Source organism: Penicillium digitatum, chromosome 2, assembly GCF_016767815.1.
Source record: "Penicillium digitatum chromosome 2, complete sequence".
NCBI classification, from domain to species: Eukaryota; Fungi; Ascomycota; class Eurotiomycetes; order Eurotiales; family Aspergillaceae; genus Penicillium; species Penicillium digitatum.
This window is the reverse complement of record NC_089385.1, coordinates 832,234-845,994: the sequence shown is the minus strand read 5'-3', so window position 1 is coordinate 845,994 and position 13,761 is coordinate 832,234. Positions and strand designations below refer to the sequence as shown.

Here is a 13,761-nt window from a genome sequence, read left to right as displayed (position 1 = left end):
GAATCAAGTTTTACACAAAATTTCTAAGAAATAGAGCGACACGATACCCTGCTTCAATATTACCTTGCCCAGAGGGTGCTGAGATGAGCATATAATCTACATGAGACATACAGAGTTCTTGGAAACACCGATTTCCTGTCCTGGCCATACCTGCTCAAAACCTTGTGGCACATCTCCACGAACAAGTATGTCCGCGATCTTGTCTGAAGTAAGATCGTACGAAAACGTAGCGAGACAGAAGAAACCCATGCGTGCATTAAATCAATCCAAGAAGACCACTGGCCAGTGCATCTCCAAGAGAATCTAAGTATCAACTTCCATGCTGTCTCCAGTAGCAAGGTTATCATTACCCGACAGAGTTTCGATCGTGACATATTTCTTCATATCTTCCTTGCTGATAACCCTCTGGTCCAAATAAGCAGTAGTACCACGGGGGAAGCGGTAGTTGCGCTCCTTCTGCGGACGCTCGTTGGGCTTCATGTAGTTGCGGAGCAACTGGGTGGGCTGGTCCTTCTCGATCACACACACGTCGACATTGCTACCAGAGCCCAGATCGTTAAAGATACCAGCCTTGATTGCCTCCGCGCAGATATCGATGGCGCCCTGTCGGTCCAGGTTTGGTTGCCAGGTCGACTCAAACACAGACATCGCAGCCAGAGATCCGGATCCCATCGTCACATACGGCAGCTTGTCCGTCGATCCGTGTGCGTGCACAGTGTACAGTCCCGTGCCGGTCGGGTCCACGCCTGCAACAACAAGGTACGCTCCGATGTGGCCCTGGTACCGGAAGAGGTGCTGCTTGAGCATTGTCATACAGGTGATCACACGGGGGTCGCGACCCGTTGATAGCGAGTGAAGTTCGACGTTGGAGCTGATGAGTGCTGTGGTGAATTCGGTATCGGCGGCGGTACCGGCTCCAGCACACCAGATCTTCGGTGAGATGTAGTGAAGCTTCTCGCAGTTCTAGAGACAAAGAATGTCAAATACCTTCTAGCAGAAAAATGCACATAATCTGATCAGTGTGTTTTACCTTGTCTGCTACTATGGGACCGCTGGTAGCTCGGGTATCTGCTGCAATCTGTATTGGTGGTTCGAGTCAGCTCCTAGGTCACGGCTCATATAAATCTCCTCGCATCGCTGGGTACCGTACCACAACACCCTTATCGTAGATACAGCCCACAATTGTTGTACCGGTACTTGTGGCCTTGGGAAGGGGAACACCCCTAGCGTGAAGCGCCGCATTGCGGTTGTAGTTTGTGAAGTCGAAGCCCGGCATCGTGAAAACGCTGGTGTTCGCGACCAGCTAAACTAAAAATCGAGATAGAAAGCAGGTGTAGGAAGACAACAGAGCGATTTTCGAAGGTGGGGGGAGATCTAGAAGGATGGATGGACGAATGAGGTAGCAAGCTGGAGATGGAAGTGAAGAGGAAGTGAGCTGTTTGGAGTGACGAAGCTCCCGCAGCCTAAATTGGCGCCTTAATTACCAGGCAGAAACAAGGTGTTTTTGCCCGGGCATTATTTTCGAATTCAATACTCTCTCTATGTAGTCTTTCTTGACTTCTCTCTCTTCAACATTTTGCGCGTCGGCGATACCCGTTTCTTCAATTTTTTCCCGTTGCTTGTCTTCTAATTCTTGGGAAGCCGCGCAGCCTCAAAGATTTTCGCGCATATTCTTGACCTCTTCTCCCAGAGCCCTCAGTCACTCCATCGACACATCGCTCTTCACACCTCCAAACTCACCTTTACCTAATGCTCTCAGATATAGCTCTCCTCTAAGCGAAAGCACACGTTCTCCTTTTGGGAATTTTAATTCTGAAAAGCTCAGGAATGGCTTTCAACTTCGGTGCGTCCAACCCCGCTGGGGAAAGCACCTCTGCGGAGCTTGGTTCAGAGCTTCCCGATGTCTTTACCGATGTATGTCTAAGCCACCACAACTCTCACTCAGCATGAGCCTCTCTAACGTATGTGTAGGAAGTCGGTTTCAAAGGCGTCTCCGGGGACGCAAATATCCGCTTCCTCCCAACTGCATGGCCCGACAACGCGCTTCCTGCTCCTACTTCCTCACTTCTGGCTGTCGCACACATCAAAGGCCTCGTTGTTGGCGCTGGCCCAGATACGCTGGTAATCAGTACAACAGATGTCGTCAGAAAGTCCATCGAGGCGCCGGCTGGAGAAGATATGGAGAAAACGAAGCCATTCAAACCCATCGCCACAATTCCCCTTCCTTCTCGTCCCACTCATGTGGCATTCACACCGGGCGAAGACGGGTTGATCCTCGCCACGGAGAATGGCCCTGGGATCTCGGTTTTTGATACAAACGCTCTCACACAAGGAAATGCGCAGCCAGCCATTTCAATTCCTACAAATGGCGTGTCGCTGCGAGCATTGGCACCAAACCCTGACCCTTCCTCGACACTTGTCGCGCTGGTAACCATGAACGGCGATCTTCTTATCGCTGATCTTAAGGCTGGGAGCCTACTTCCTGGACCGAATGGCCCAGTTCTCAAGGATGGTGTCAGCTGTGCTTCGTGGAGCAACAAAGGAAAGCAGCTTATTGCTGGATTGGCTGATGGCACTGGATACCAGATGACTCCAGATGGAACGAAAAAGGCTGAAGTTCCTCGGCCGTCCGATTTGGAGGGAGATTGCCACAGTAAGTTTCAAATAATTGTCTGAGCCAACGATGTACTTTTACTTACGATTGTACAGTCTCATCCATCGCATGGCTTGAAAACGATGTTTTCTTCGTCACGTACACACCAAATGTTTCGGAGGACGATATGGGAATGAACCCACCTTCTTCATACTATATCATAACCCGTCGCAAGCAGGCACCGTTCCTCATCCAGAAATTGCCAGAAGTCTGCTCTACTATGGGCTTTATGCTGAAGCGTGGCCCCGCATACCAATTTATCACCAGAATTAGAGAATACAAGCCTCACTTGAGAGATGTCTTGATCGTGGCGTCAACTGCGTCTACTGATCTCGGACTTATCACGCGATCCGACCAACCTCTGGCGAATGATGATCGAACAAAATCTCATGTTGGTCAGTTCATGACCACAGAAGTAAGCGACGACACCAAACGTGCCAGTGTGCCGTTGAAAGACTCTGGAGATGAGACATCAGTCATTGGCCTAGCACAAAACCTGTCAGCTACGGAAAATGTTGTTGCGCCCCTTCCGGGTTCTGATATCTTGGAGAGCTCGACGCCCCTTCCCGGGGTGCTTCTTTTGAATAATGATGGTATTCTTTCGTCTTGGTGGTTCGTTTACGCTGATTCCATTCGCCAAAACATCCCGTACTCGGGGTTGATTTCGTCTGATCAGGCAATGCAAGCTCACTCTCAGCCACAGGCAGTAGCTTCAACCCCGGCCCCAACCTCTGCACAGAAAACTACGCTTTGCCAGCCATCGTTTGGATCTCTACAGTCATTTGGCCAGTCAGCTTTCAGCAACTCTGCGGGAGCTTCTCCCTTTGGTAGCCCATCGGCCCCAGGAGCTTCGACTATGGGCGCGACTGGGCTTGGGAAACAAAGTGCTCCAGCATTTAGCAGTCTCTCCCAGCTTGGTGGAAGCACTTCCCCCTTTGGAAAGACGTCGTCCCCGGCCCCTGCTCACGCTTTTGGGACCCCCTCTCAGCCTGGCGTATCATTCGGCACCCTCGGTACCCCTGCACAGCCAAAGTTCGGGCAGTCTGGCTTTGGTACTAAGGGACCTGGCTTTGGACAGTCTAGCTCCCCGGCAAACCCATTCGGGGCCAAATTTGCAGCATCCGGTGGTGGTTTCAGCCCCTTCTCCGGTGGAGATGGCTTCAGTAGCTTTGCAACCGTGAAGGCGGGCGAGTCACCATTTGCGGTAACGCAATCGAAAGGGTCGCCATTCGCAAACGCTTCTGCTGGTCAAAGTGCTTTCGCCAACAGCTCTGCTTCGCCCTTTGGATCCAAGCCTCAAGTCCCGACTTCGTTCCCACCTCCAGCGTCCAGCAAGGTCAAGAATCCCTTTGGCGCCGCGCAAGGTGGCTTTGAACTCAAGTCTACCTTCAAGGGCGATGGTTCGGCTGCCAATGATTTGCCAAAAGCAAACAAAACTTCTTCCGGATCGCTCTCATTTGGTGGCTCCTTCGACGAGATGGTTTCAACGCCCCGCAAGGGAAGCTCGTCGCCGAGTGAATCAATGGATGACGCTGAAGAGATCGAACCTGTGAATAAGGAGACTTTTTCAATTTTCGGCGGGGCAAGCAAGCCTGCTTCACAGACTCCCACATCCATGTTCAGTTCAAAGACGCAGTTCTCAAAGGCAATGACTCCGGCCGAAAACCCGAAGCCAGCATTCTCGATGTTTGGCACTACTGCTGACCAAAAGCGCGTGACCAGCTCATTGTCAGCACTATCTGATAAGACAGAGACGCCCAAGAAGACTTGGTCTAACACATCGAGCATCAATGTGGAGACGCCATTGCCACCAGATCCTATCACCCCGGCTAGTTATGCGGCTGAGGATGCCCCGCTTCCTCCTGATTTCACCAAGGCGAAGAAGTCTTCACCGAAAGCTGATGATGACGCCCCTCTACCGCCTGATTTCCTTTCAAAGAAGAAGATTGCACCTAAGACGGACGACGCCCCTCTTCCCCCCGATTTCCTCACCAAAAAGCCTGTTCCGAAGACGGACGACGCTCCTCTTCCCCCCGACTTCCTCACTCGGAAGCAGTCTGCACCCAAGATTGACGACGCTCCCCTTCCTCCAGACTTCCTAACAAAGCCCAGAAAGTCCGAGGCTGCGGTTGTCCCCGAGGACGCACCTCTCCCGCCCAACTTTACCGCAAAGCCAAAGACTAAATTCTTCGAGGAGGCAACTCCAATCCCCGATGAATCTGACGAATCTGGCATCTCCGATGGAGATTCCGAGGCCGCAGATGAGTCGGATTTTAGTGACAGCGGCGAAGAAATCACACACGATGAAGCAATAATCTCCAAATCCAAGCAATCGACCCACAGCTCGTTTGGCGCTGTTTCTGAGCAAAGCTCCACCAGAGGTTTCTTTAGCAGCCCTGCTCGTAATGCAGATGATCAAGCCCGTCTTCCCCGGCAGCTATTCGGGGAGATTCCCAAGCAGCCACTGCTTCCTCCACCGGGCCCCATTGCCCAAAGTAATCGTGAACCCTACCGGTCACCGAGTCCGGTTCGGGCCGCGCCGAAAAAGAACGTGCTATTCTCTGAGAAATCACATGGCCGTAAAGGGTCTACAGGCGCGTTACACTCGCGCAAGGCATCCCTTACCCAAATTGCCCAGCGTGATGGCCATCTGAGAAAGGCTAGCGATGTTGCTCGCGAGGAGCAAGAGAAGCAAGCACGCGCACATGCAGCAGCTCAGCTTCAAGAAGATGATGTTCTATCTTTGTCTGATGATGATGAGGACGATAGACTCCGTGATGAACTGGCTCAGCCTGTCGAGCCTGTTGATACCCTGGATCCATTCTTGCCCCACCAAAACTACATGTGCGAGACTGCAAAGCCAGGTATCGCCGGCCAGGTCGAACGGCTCTATCGTGACATTAACTCCATGGTAGATACATTGGGAATAAACGCTAGGTCAATGGTGGGATTCCTTCTGCACCAACAGCCCAAGAAACCCTGCGATATCGATGAGTGGGTAATGGTTCTCAACAGCGACCAACCTGCTGAAATTCTCGACACGAATATGACCTTTAAGGATATCGAGAGATTTGAAGAGCTGATTGCTTCAATCGCGCAATCACTGAACAACCAGCGGGTACAAGGAGTGGATGAAAAACTCGACGCATGCCGCGACCTGCTCACAAAGCAGGTCGTCACCCTGCGAAGCCAGTTTGCAAGCATCCGCAAGACTCTTGACGCACACACCGACGTCGGCACTATTCTCGAAGCTCCCCTTTCTGCCGAGCAAGGTGCACTCCAGCAAGATGTACGCACCACATTCACAAATATCCAGGTCAAGATAACCGCCCTTGAACAGGCAGTCTCCCTCCTGCGTGCCAAAATCGCCGACGTTTCGCAGGCAAATGGCACAGGCAGGAACAGACCAACCGTCGAGGCTGTTACCAAGACCATTGCTACAATGATGAGCATGGCCGAGGGAAAGAGCACAGACATCGATGTTCTCGAGGCACAGATGCGCAAGCTCGGGGTGGACATTGCTCCCACAGGACCCCCAAGCCGCGAAGCCTCCCCCTTCTCTACCCCTCACAAGAACACTGCTGGCCGTATTCCCATGACTCCTGGGTCGCGAGGCTCGATTGACGGTAGCGCCTATCACACTCCTGATTCCGTTTCGCGCGGTCTCAACTTCCGGGCTAGCATCAATGGCTCCGTGAGACAGAGCCGTCTCCGCAACGTGGAGGGGGCTGGCGAGCCTGCCCTCCCACAAGAAGATATCGTCCAATACAAGGCCAGGAAGTTGCGTCGCCAACACTTGAAAGCAAACTTGAAGAAGGCCTTGGAGGACAAGCAGGCGAAGGTGCTCGATGTGCAAGCTCCAAATCCCCTAGCGACATGAAAACTCCAGACAAACGTCATATAGTTAACTCTATATGGTATCATGAATGCTGTCGGCCTAACCAAATGTCGGATTTTTTCCATGATTACTAGTCCCAGCAATTGATCCACACTGCGTCAGAAACTTTGCCTCATTCAAATGCCTTCAACACGCACCAGGTATATCACAATTCAATCTACATCAACCTTGACCAGACTGTATTGACTGACAAAAAATAGCTTTATGCCCAGATTAAGCTACCTCCTAGTATGGGGGCGACGAAATTTTGACACGGTTTTTCTTGGTATGCAATGTCACTGGAAGCAATATCCTTGCTTTCTTCCTGTCTGATCTCCTGGCACTTGAATTCGATATGGTACTTCATGGTGCAATTGTGCAAAGCACATCGCCAATCAAAATCGCTGGTGGTCCGGTGTTACAGCCTCTGATAGTTGTTGATACGTAGATGGTCACATCTGCCTTTATGACACTTACCTCGTGATTTGAGGAGATTGCCACTGTGAAACCAGATAGCTCAGGAGATGCATGCCTCCCAGGGGATGCTGTGCGTAATCATTCATTTTTTTGCAACTGCGCCTGAAAAAGCCAATCTGTATTTTTGCGCAAAGAAAGGCTGCATTCGTGATCTTCCTGTCTGAGTTCTTTTAATTTTTTTTTAATTTTTTTTCGCTTGCCTAGCAAATGACTACCTCTCATTTGCCTTTCTGTAAGAGTTAACCCCCTGGCGCTTCACAAAGAATGGAATTCGGTCAATGATATAGTCGGGACAAAAGTAGCAGAAGGGAGAATGCACATCTTGACGCATCAAGATAGAATGAGACTGGTTTCAAGGGTTGTTCATCAAAGACCAACTACAAAAAGCCATTGTAACAATGAATGGCACAACTCCTTTGTCCTAGCCTACGACGCAGAACCTATAGAAAAGGCCGATGCCCTCGAGTTTTTCTCCATTTAAACACCACTAGCTCGGAGATCCTACAAATAACTTCCCAACGACACCCACTTCCTTCACATCTATACTATTTATTAGCCAGAGAAATGGTGGGACACGCGAGTTATATGTGTCCTTTCATGGTGGGCTCCGAGCATCTGGTGGACCCCCAAGATGATGTGGCTCTTTGGATTACAGTAGATTTTCCCGAAGCAACGAGGTTTACCCATAGTGACGAACAGCTGATGGAGTTTGTGGTTCAGCAGGTTCAAACCCACAATATCAATATTTCCGCTCACGCCCAGCATTACCTGCGACACTGGTGTATCTCGCTACCAGTTGTCGGAGTGCCTAGGGATGAGGAACACAATGATGCAGTCATGGCTCAGGCTAAGGCTCTGGCGCTCTGGTGGCTCAAAGCAATTCGTGCACAGAGGGTCCATCTTGACCGGAGTGTGATTTTCCCTTGATCTGATGAGAAAACAGTTATATCATGGCAATCATAGAGGGAATATCGAATCGTTGATAGTTCGCAAGTATTGGATTAAGGTGAGAGGTATGAGGCGTGCAATCGACGGGGTTATACCAGAGTATTTGATAGATGAGTAGAGCAGCTACGTTGAAAATAAGGAAAAATGAACCAGACTCTCATGGAAAGGCATCCAGTTTCACAAGTGGCAAGTAGCACCTAAACCGTAAGTCCCGATTTCTGGGATGAATACCGAATGCCACAGTCTATCATTTAAGTGGTTCGATGACGTTGAACCGCCACCAAAAGTCATGAAATGCCATTTTGTTTTGAAAGGCAACCGAATCTACAATTCGACAGGAGCACTGTAGCAGATACATTAACCAAAAAGCACGAAATGCCCAAGGATCTAGTGTATCAAAGAAGGAGAGATCAGATATCACAAAGAACACAATCTGCATCCCTTTACCCTAAATCATGTTGTGAGAACAAAGTCGTAATCCGCATTATATCAAACGTGTCGAGCATATTCCCGCTGAAGGCGCATAGCCGACTCTCAAGACAAGGGGTTGATTTCACCGATGAGCCAGATTCACCCGGAAGACATGCTCAAGCGAGGAAGCAGCGATATGGGAGCCGTTTGATTTGGAAGCTCACCAGTTTCCGTAACCAACGGTAAGAGAAATAATGGATGACAGGAGCCATTATTTCGGTTTCGGACAAGATAAGCTGCCGCAAGATCAAGATTGCAAGAGCTCTGCAGGTAATTGTACCAGCACCAGGACACACATGAGTTACCAGAACATCACCCATCTCCTTAGCTCATTTGTGTAGGGTGTAGGATATAGCGTGAAAATGTAGCCAAGAAGAACAAGTCGAGTTCCTTTTTCTCTCGGAACAGAGTGGATAAACCAGTAAATTAGAATGTATGGTTGATGCCAAAGAGGAGACAAAAAAAAAGTCGGAGATAGAAGAGAAGTGGAGAGAAGATCCAACGACTATGGCTTTACTGGGGAAGGTCGTCAGAACACAAAATAGGAAGGAAGGTGCCAGTGCTCCGTTTCCGTTTCCTATTTGGGATTCTAAGGGTGACATCATAACCTCGTCAGCCACTCGATATTTTGATTTCTCTTCCCACATAAGAGGAACAAACCAACCCAATATGTCTCAAACCGTTAGTCAGATCATCTTCTTCCGCGTCAAATCCTCCGTCAAGCCTGAAGACCCGGTCAGCGAAGAAGGCGAGGCTTTACTGAAGATCTTCCGGACAACCCAACAGCAAAGCGGTCATAAGCACTCATCCTGGGGACGCACAGTCGAAGACAAAGATACCATCGTCTGGGTGATAGGTGAGTTCAGCAACCCACTGAAACATCCAACTACGATCAACTTCAGATACATCCAACCCCCCTACGAACCTACGACCTATGGGTCTAATCAAACCAACAGACTGGACCGACCCTCGTAGCACAATAAATATCCACCTCCTCGAACCATTCCTGGCCCCAGAAAATCCCCAGCCACCGTCATCGCTCCACGTCACATTCAGCCCACCACTCTCTTGCACAGAAACCCTAACCAAAAATCCCGTGACTGAGCTGTGCACGCTGTCATTCCCAAGCGACCTCGACGTGCTAGCAACAAGGCAGATCAACGCGGATTTGATCAGCTTCCGCACCACACTGGTCGAGCAGCTACCGCAGTCAGCGGGGCCACGGTCGTGGTCGATGGGACATGTCGACCGGCCGAGTAAGCTAACGCACGAGAAGAGCCCGAGTGGGCAAGCTTTTGCGCACGTCCTCGCCGTTGGCTGGGAAAATGGAGAGGCACATCTCAAGGCCAAGGAGACAGAGAAGTTTGTTCAGGGTATTGCGCCTCTGAGGGAGAAGATGCTGCCGCCTATTCCTGGGTTGGAGATTAAACATATTAGTTTTCAAAAGATTGAGGGTTAGGGACACGAAGGCAAGAGGAACAAGAGCGGAAAGGAGGGAGAGAAATGAACGCAGAAGAGCGAGGTGCCATGTATTAGTGTTGGGGGCGCTTGAATGGTAATTTGAGCGGTGTTGCGCGGATCATAGGATATGGCGGTGGTAATTAGAGCAGGTATTGGAAAGGGAAACGGGCTACTTGATTCAAGGGATAATTGTGGGAATTGTTATTAGAAAGGCAGAAAATCAAATCACACGCCTTGGAATAAGATACAACAAGAAAAAAAAAGGAAAAAGGAATAACACCCAGAGAAAATCGAAGGCAAAGAAAAAGAGACTTCATTAACCACCGTAGACTTTTGGGCATAACCCTGCAATAAGACTCTTGTAGCAAGTGTGGGTTGCGCTGCTCAGGCTTAGATTCGGTGTTTTTCACTCTCTGTCCAATCCATTAGAACCTGGGCACCAAACGTTTTTCCTGGAAGACTTGGGAAATCTGGGAAAGGGGGGGACCAACCAAGTCGGGAATAGAGCATGTACAGAGCCATCTGGTTGCACTCCGCGGTACCAGTGATGGTGACCAAGCGCTCATTGCTGCTCTCCTGGGGCTCGTTGATCTTGATCACACTGCCGCTGAGGTGACGTATCTCGTTAATTTTAGCACCACCCTTGCCGATGATGGCGCCAACCATATCGTTGGGGATGTAGATCTGCTGAGTCAGTGGCTGACCGGGCATGGAAGCGCCTACAGGAGCGGGGGCTGTTGGGGGTCCACGGCCAGGAGTTGGCTGCTGGGGACCCCCGACGAACGGGGCGGGTTGGTGGGGGCCTGCGCCGCCGTAAGGAGCCTGGGGAGCGGCAGGGAAGTGCATTGGGGTCTGGGGAACAGGGGCAGGAGCTGGCTGGCCGTGCAAGTAGGGAACACCGTATGCACCACCACCGGCACGGTTGGGGTGAGGGTGGTGACGCTTGAAAGTCTCGGGGTGGCCGTATTGGCCGCCGGCGGGCTGAGGAACGTATGGGACGACCTGCATGCCACCGGGGACAGCACCGGCAGGACCACCGCTGCGAGTGGCATATGCCGAAGCCGCGGGACCGCCGTAACGTTCAGACAGCTGCTCGACCAACGTGACTGCGACATAGTAGGTAGCAATGTGGACGGCATCTGCAACACCGAGAATGACAAGAGAGCGCTCCGTGGACAGGGGGAGGCAAGCATCCGAGGCGTTCAGGCGGGCGCCGGAAGCCTCCTGAATCTCACGAATGCGGCTGCCACCCTTGCCGATGATGGAGCCAATTAGAATGTGAGGAATTAGCAAACGCAGAGGGTACGTCTTGGATTGTGCGGTGGATGCAGCCTCCAGAGGTTCATTGTTCAGGGTACGGATAATTAAACCAAAAGCCTGATGGTTGTCATTAGCGATCGAATATTCGTAACCAACATATTGAATCGAAAAGAACCTACCTTGGCAGCAGCATCCTGAGGACCGCTAACGGTCAGGATACGCTCCACTGCACCTCGAGAATAATCACTGACAGTGCACTTGGCACCAGACAGACGACGAATCTGGGACACGTTCTCACCTCCCTTTCCAATCACGGTGGCTGCCTCTGGGCTAGAGATCACCGCACGAATATGAACCCAGCTCGACTCGTCTTGGGGGGGTTGATCAGAGCCTGTTCGGTCGGCCTGGGAAGCTGTCGATTGGATGGGTTGGGTGTCGACAGGGAGACCCTTGCCATTGGGCGCATCGGGGACCACGGTATCGCCCTGGGTATCCTTGGCACCCTCAACAGTAGGAACCTGGCTACTGGATACATCTGTTTCCGCTTCGGCATCGGCATCGCTCTTGACTACTTTGTCCAGCGCCGGGCGCTTGGCCTCAGGCTGGTCATTGGGGCCGGACGGGGACGAAGGATCCTCAAGAGGACGCTTGGTCGACTGAAGGTTGGATGGAGAAGCCGACATCTTGGATAGTCTGTGCTGCTGTTTGTGTTCACTTACAAGTGAAAGCGGAAGATGTCAAGAATGGAATCTGCGTTCTTCTTTTTATGATCGTTTTTATGTACACCAGAATTTCCCACGAAAGGTGCTGGTGCTGGCGATCGGAAGGGGAAATTGGTGCTTTGAAAAAAAGATTGGAGAGGCTGTGAAGGAAGGGTGTTTCTGAGGGAGTGCCGATGTAAGACGAAGGAAGTGCAAGTTCAAATGTGAGAGGGCTTTGCAGTCACAGCCGGGGAAGCTTCACGGGGTCTGCCGAGATGCTCAAAATGAATGAGGAAGCGGAAAGGGTGGAGATGGGATCCTTGAGTGAACGCGACGGGAAATTTGAAATGAGGAAAGTAAGATATCAAGCGCCAGAAACCGTTGCCTGCTGTGCCACACTGTAGCCTCCGATAACGTCTGAATCTGAGGTCAAGGGTGTGGACTAAACTCGCAATCGACAAGATAATAGCTGTTTCTGACAAGAACGTAGTAGATTTTCGAGAAAAGGCGGGGATAAGGGGATTTATGAAGACGATGAAACGAACTCCCGGTGAGTAAGGAGAAGAGGTTCAGTTGACGATGAGGGAGGGAAGTCGAGGGTGAAGCTTGGTCACATGATGTCGACGCGAATGTTGCATGGGCGTGATGCATCTCGTCTCGCGTCTAAGATTTTGATTGCCTCTAAGGCTTCGGTCAAACATTTTACACCAAGTCTAAATGGCAATCGAGTTCTAATTAAAAGTCTTTTTTGTTACATCTAGAAGGAGATATTTGCATCTCGCGTCACTCCGCCGAAATAAGCATGGATATCACCGACCAAACAGTGCAGAAGATCCGGAAATTCGCAGAGAAACGCCAAGAAGCAGAGTACGAGTCTGCAAAAGAACCTCTTAGTGGAACTGCATTGCACGTGTACACGCGGCGTTTGGATGCAACCCTGCAAGGGCTTCAAGAGCAAGTCAAACGTCAGCAAGATGAACTGAACAAGGCATGTTACGAGGTTCTCATAATAGAATGCCTTGCCTGACATACGTTACAGCTACGGGAGCTCCATTCCCTTGATTTAATAGAAACGGGCACCGCTTCCTGGGCCCGCATCTCCCAAGCCCGACGGGCCAAGAATGCATACGACTCGCTTCTCAAGTCCGATGATAAGCTCCCAGCGACAGACTCAGTGTTGCCATCACTTCTAGCCATAGAAGAAACTGCACGACTCGTTCAAGAAACTAAGGTCTCTGTCATTATGACCACCGAACAGCTGTCCGTCGATCGCGAACGTCTACGAGTTGAAGAGGCCAATCTACGCGACTCTCAATCAATCGCAAGCGGACTACGAGAGCGGATTCAGAGAATCCATAATGCGAACACGAGAAAGAAAGAGCAGACTCCGTCCCAAGTAGCACGCGAGCAGCTCTCCCTGCAGAATAAGCAAATTAAAGAACTGGACCGCACGTCCGCGAGCCTCAAGGTCTCGTTGGATAACTTCATCGATGAGACACTTGCTCCAATGCTTGCGGCTGAGGATCTGGGTGGCCCGACTGTGGGCGATACTTTTGAGGTGTCAGATGCTACGCTGAAGGCGGGTTATACGGCGCACGGCAAGCCCAAGAAGCAGAAAGAGCCGGCAGAAACGGAGGATGCATCACAGCAGCGGATTGACAAGTTCATGAAACGCAACGCGGACGAGGCTTCCACAAACAAGAGAGAGACCGCTGCGAAGGAGATGCATGGCCTTCTCGATGCTATGTTGGAGGCTGACTCCTACATTGATTTGGAGCGCGACTCGGCGTCTTCAAGGTTCCTCGTTAGAGCCAAGGTCGCGCAATTTCACCCTCGAGATGCACGGCGACTTCGACTGATAGATTTTGGTCGCTCACTAGCGAATTAAATGTGGAGAGCTTCCACGATTGAGT

At 50.9% G+C, this 13,761-nt stretch overlaps 5 protein-coding genes across 5 annotated transcripts; 3 read left to right on the top strand and 2 right to left on the bottom strand.

Annotated features, from left to right (window-relative positions):
* Positions 1-256: 256 nt before the first annotated feature.
* Pdw03_6374 (Proteasome beta subunit, C-terminal) lies at positions 257-1,276 on the bottom strand (the record flags this gene model as incomplete). The annotated part of the gene is made up of 4 exons (XM_066101329.1): positions 257-291; positions 351-963; positions 1,031-1,078; positions 1,151-1,276. The coding sequence occupies 4 exons, from the start codon at positions 1,274-1,276 to the stop codon at positions 257-259; spliced, it is 822 nt and encodes a 273-aa protein (XP_065956412.1).
* A 551-nt stretch (positions 1,277-1,827) lies between these two features.
* Positions 1,828-6,802, top strand: Pdw03_6373 (Nuclear pore complex subunit Nup159, putative; the record flags this gene model as incomplete). Its single annotated transcript, XM_014680071.2, has 5 exons — positions 1,828-1,914; positions 1,972-2,653; positions 2,710-6,494; positions 6,626-6,691; positions 6,752-6,802. 5 exons carry the CDS (start codon positions 1,828-1,830, stop codon positions 6,800-6,802), a joined length of 4,671 nt encoding a protein of 1,556 aa, XP_014535557.2.
* A 2,293-nt stretch (positions 6,803-9,095) lies between these two features.
* Pdw03_6372 (Isocitrate dehydrogenase kinase/phosphatase) lies at positions 9,096-9,885 on the top strand (the record flags this gene model as incomplete). Its single annotated transcript, XM_066101328.1, has 2 exons — positions 9,096-9,282; positions 9,383-9,885. The coding sequence occupies 2 exons, from the start codon at positions 9,096-9,098 to the stop codon at positions 9,883-9,885; spliced, it is 690 nt and encodes a 229-aa protein (XP_065956411.1).
* A 392-nt stretch (positions 9,886-10,277) lies between these two features.
* Pdw03_6371 (2,3-cyclic-nucleotide 2-phosphodiesterase) lies at positions 10,278-11,830 on the bottom strand (the record flags this gene model as incomplete). Its single annotated transcript, XM_066101327.1, has 3 exons — positions 10,278-10,300; positions 10,379-11,264; positions 11,327-11,830. The coding sequence occupies 3 exons, from the start codon at positions 11,828-11,830 to the stop codon at positions 10,278-10,280; spliced, it is 1,413 nt and encodes a 470-aa protein (XP_065956410.1).
* Positions 11,831-12,650: 820 nt separating this feature from the next.
* Pdw03_6370 (Acetyltransferase (GNAT) family protein) lies at positions 12,651-13,736 on the top strand (the record flags this gene model as incomplete). The annotated part of the gene is made up of 2 exons (XM_066101326.1): positions 12,651-12,836; positions 12,888-13,736. The coding sequence occupies 2 exons, from the start codon at positions 12,651-12,653 to the stop codon at positions 13,734-13,736; spliced, it is 1,035 nt and encodes a 344-aa protein (XP_065956409.1).
* Between the last annotated feature and the right edge of the window lie 25 nt (positions 13,737-13,761).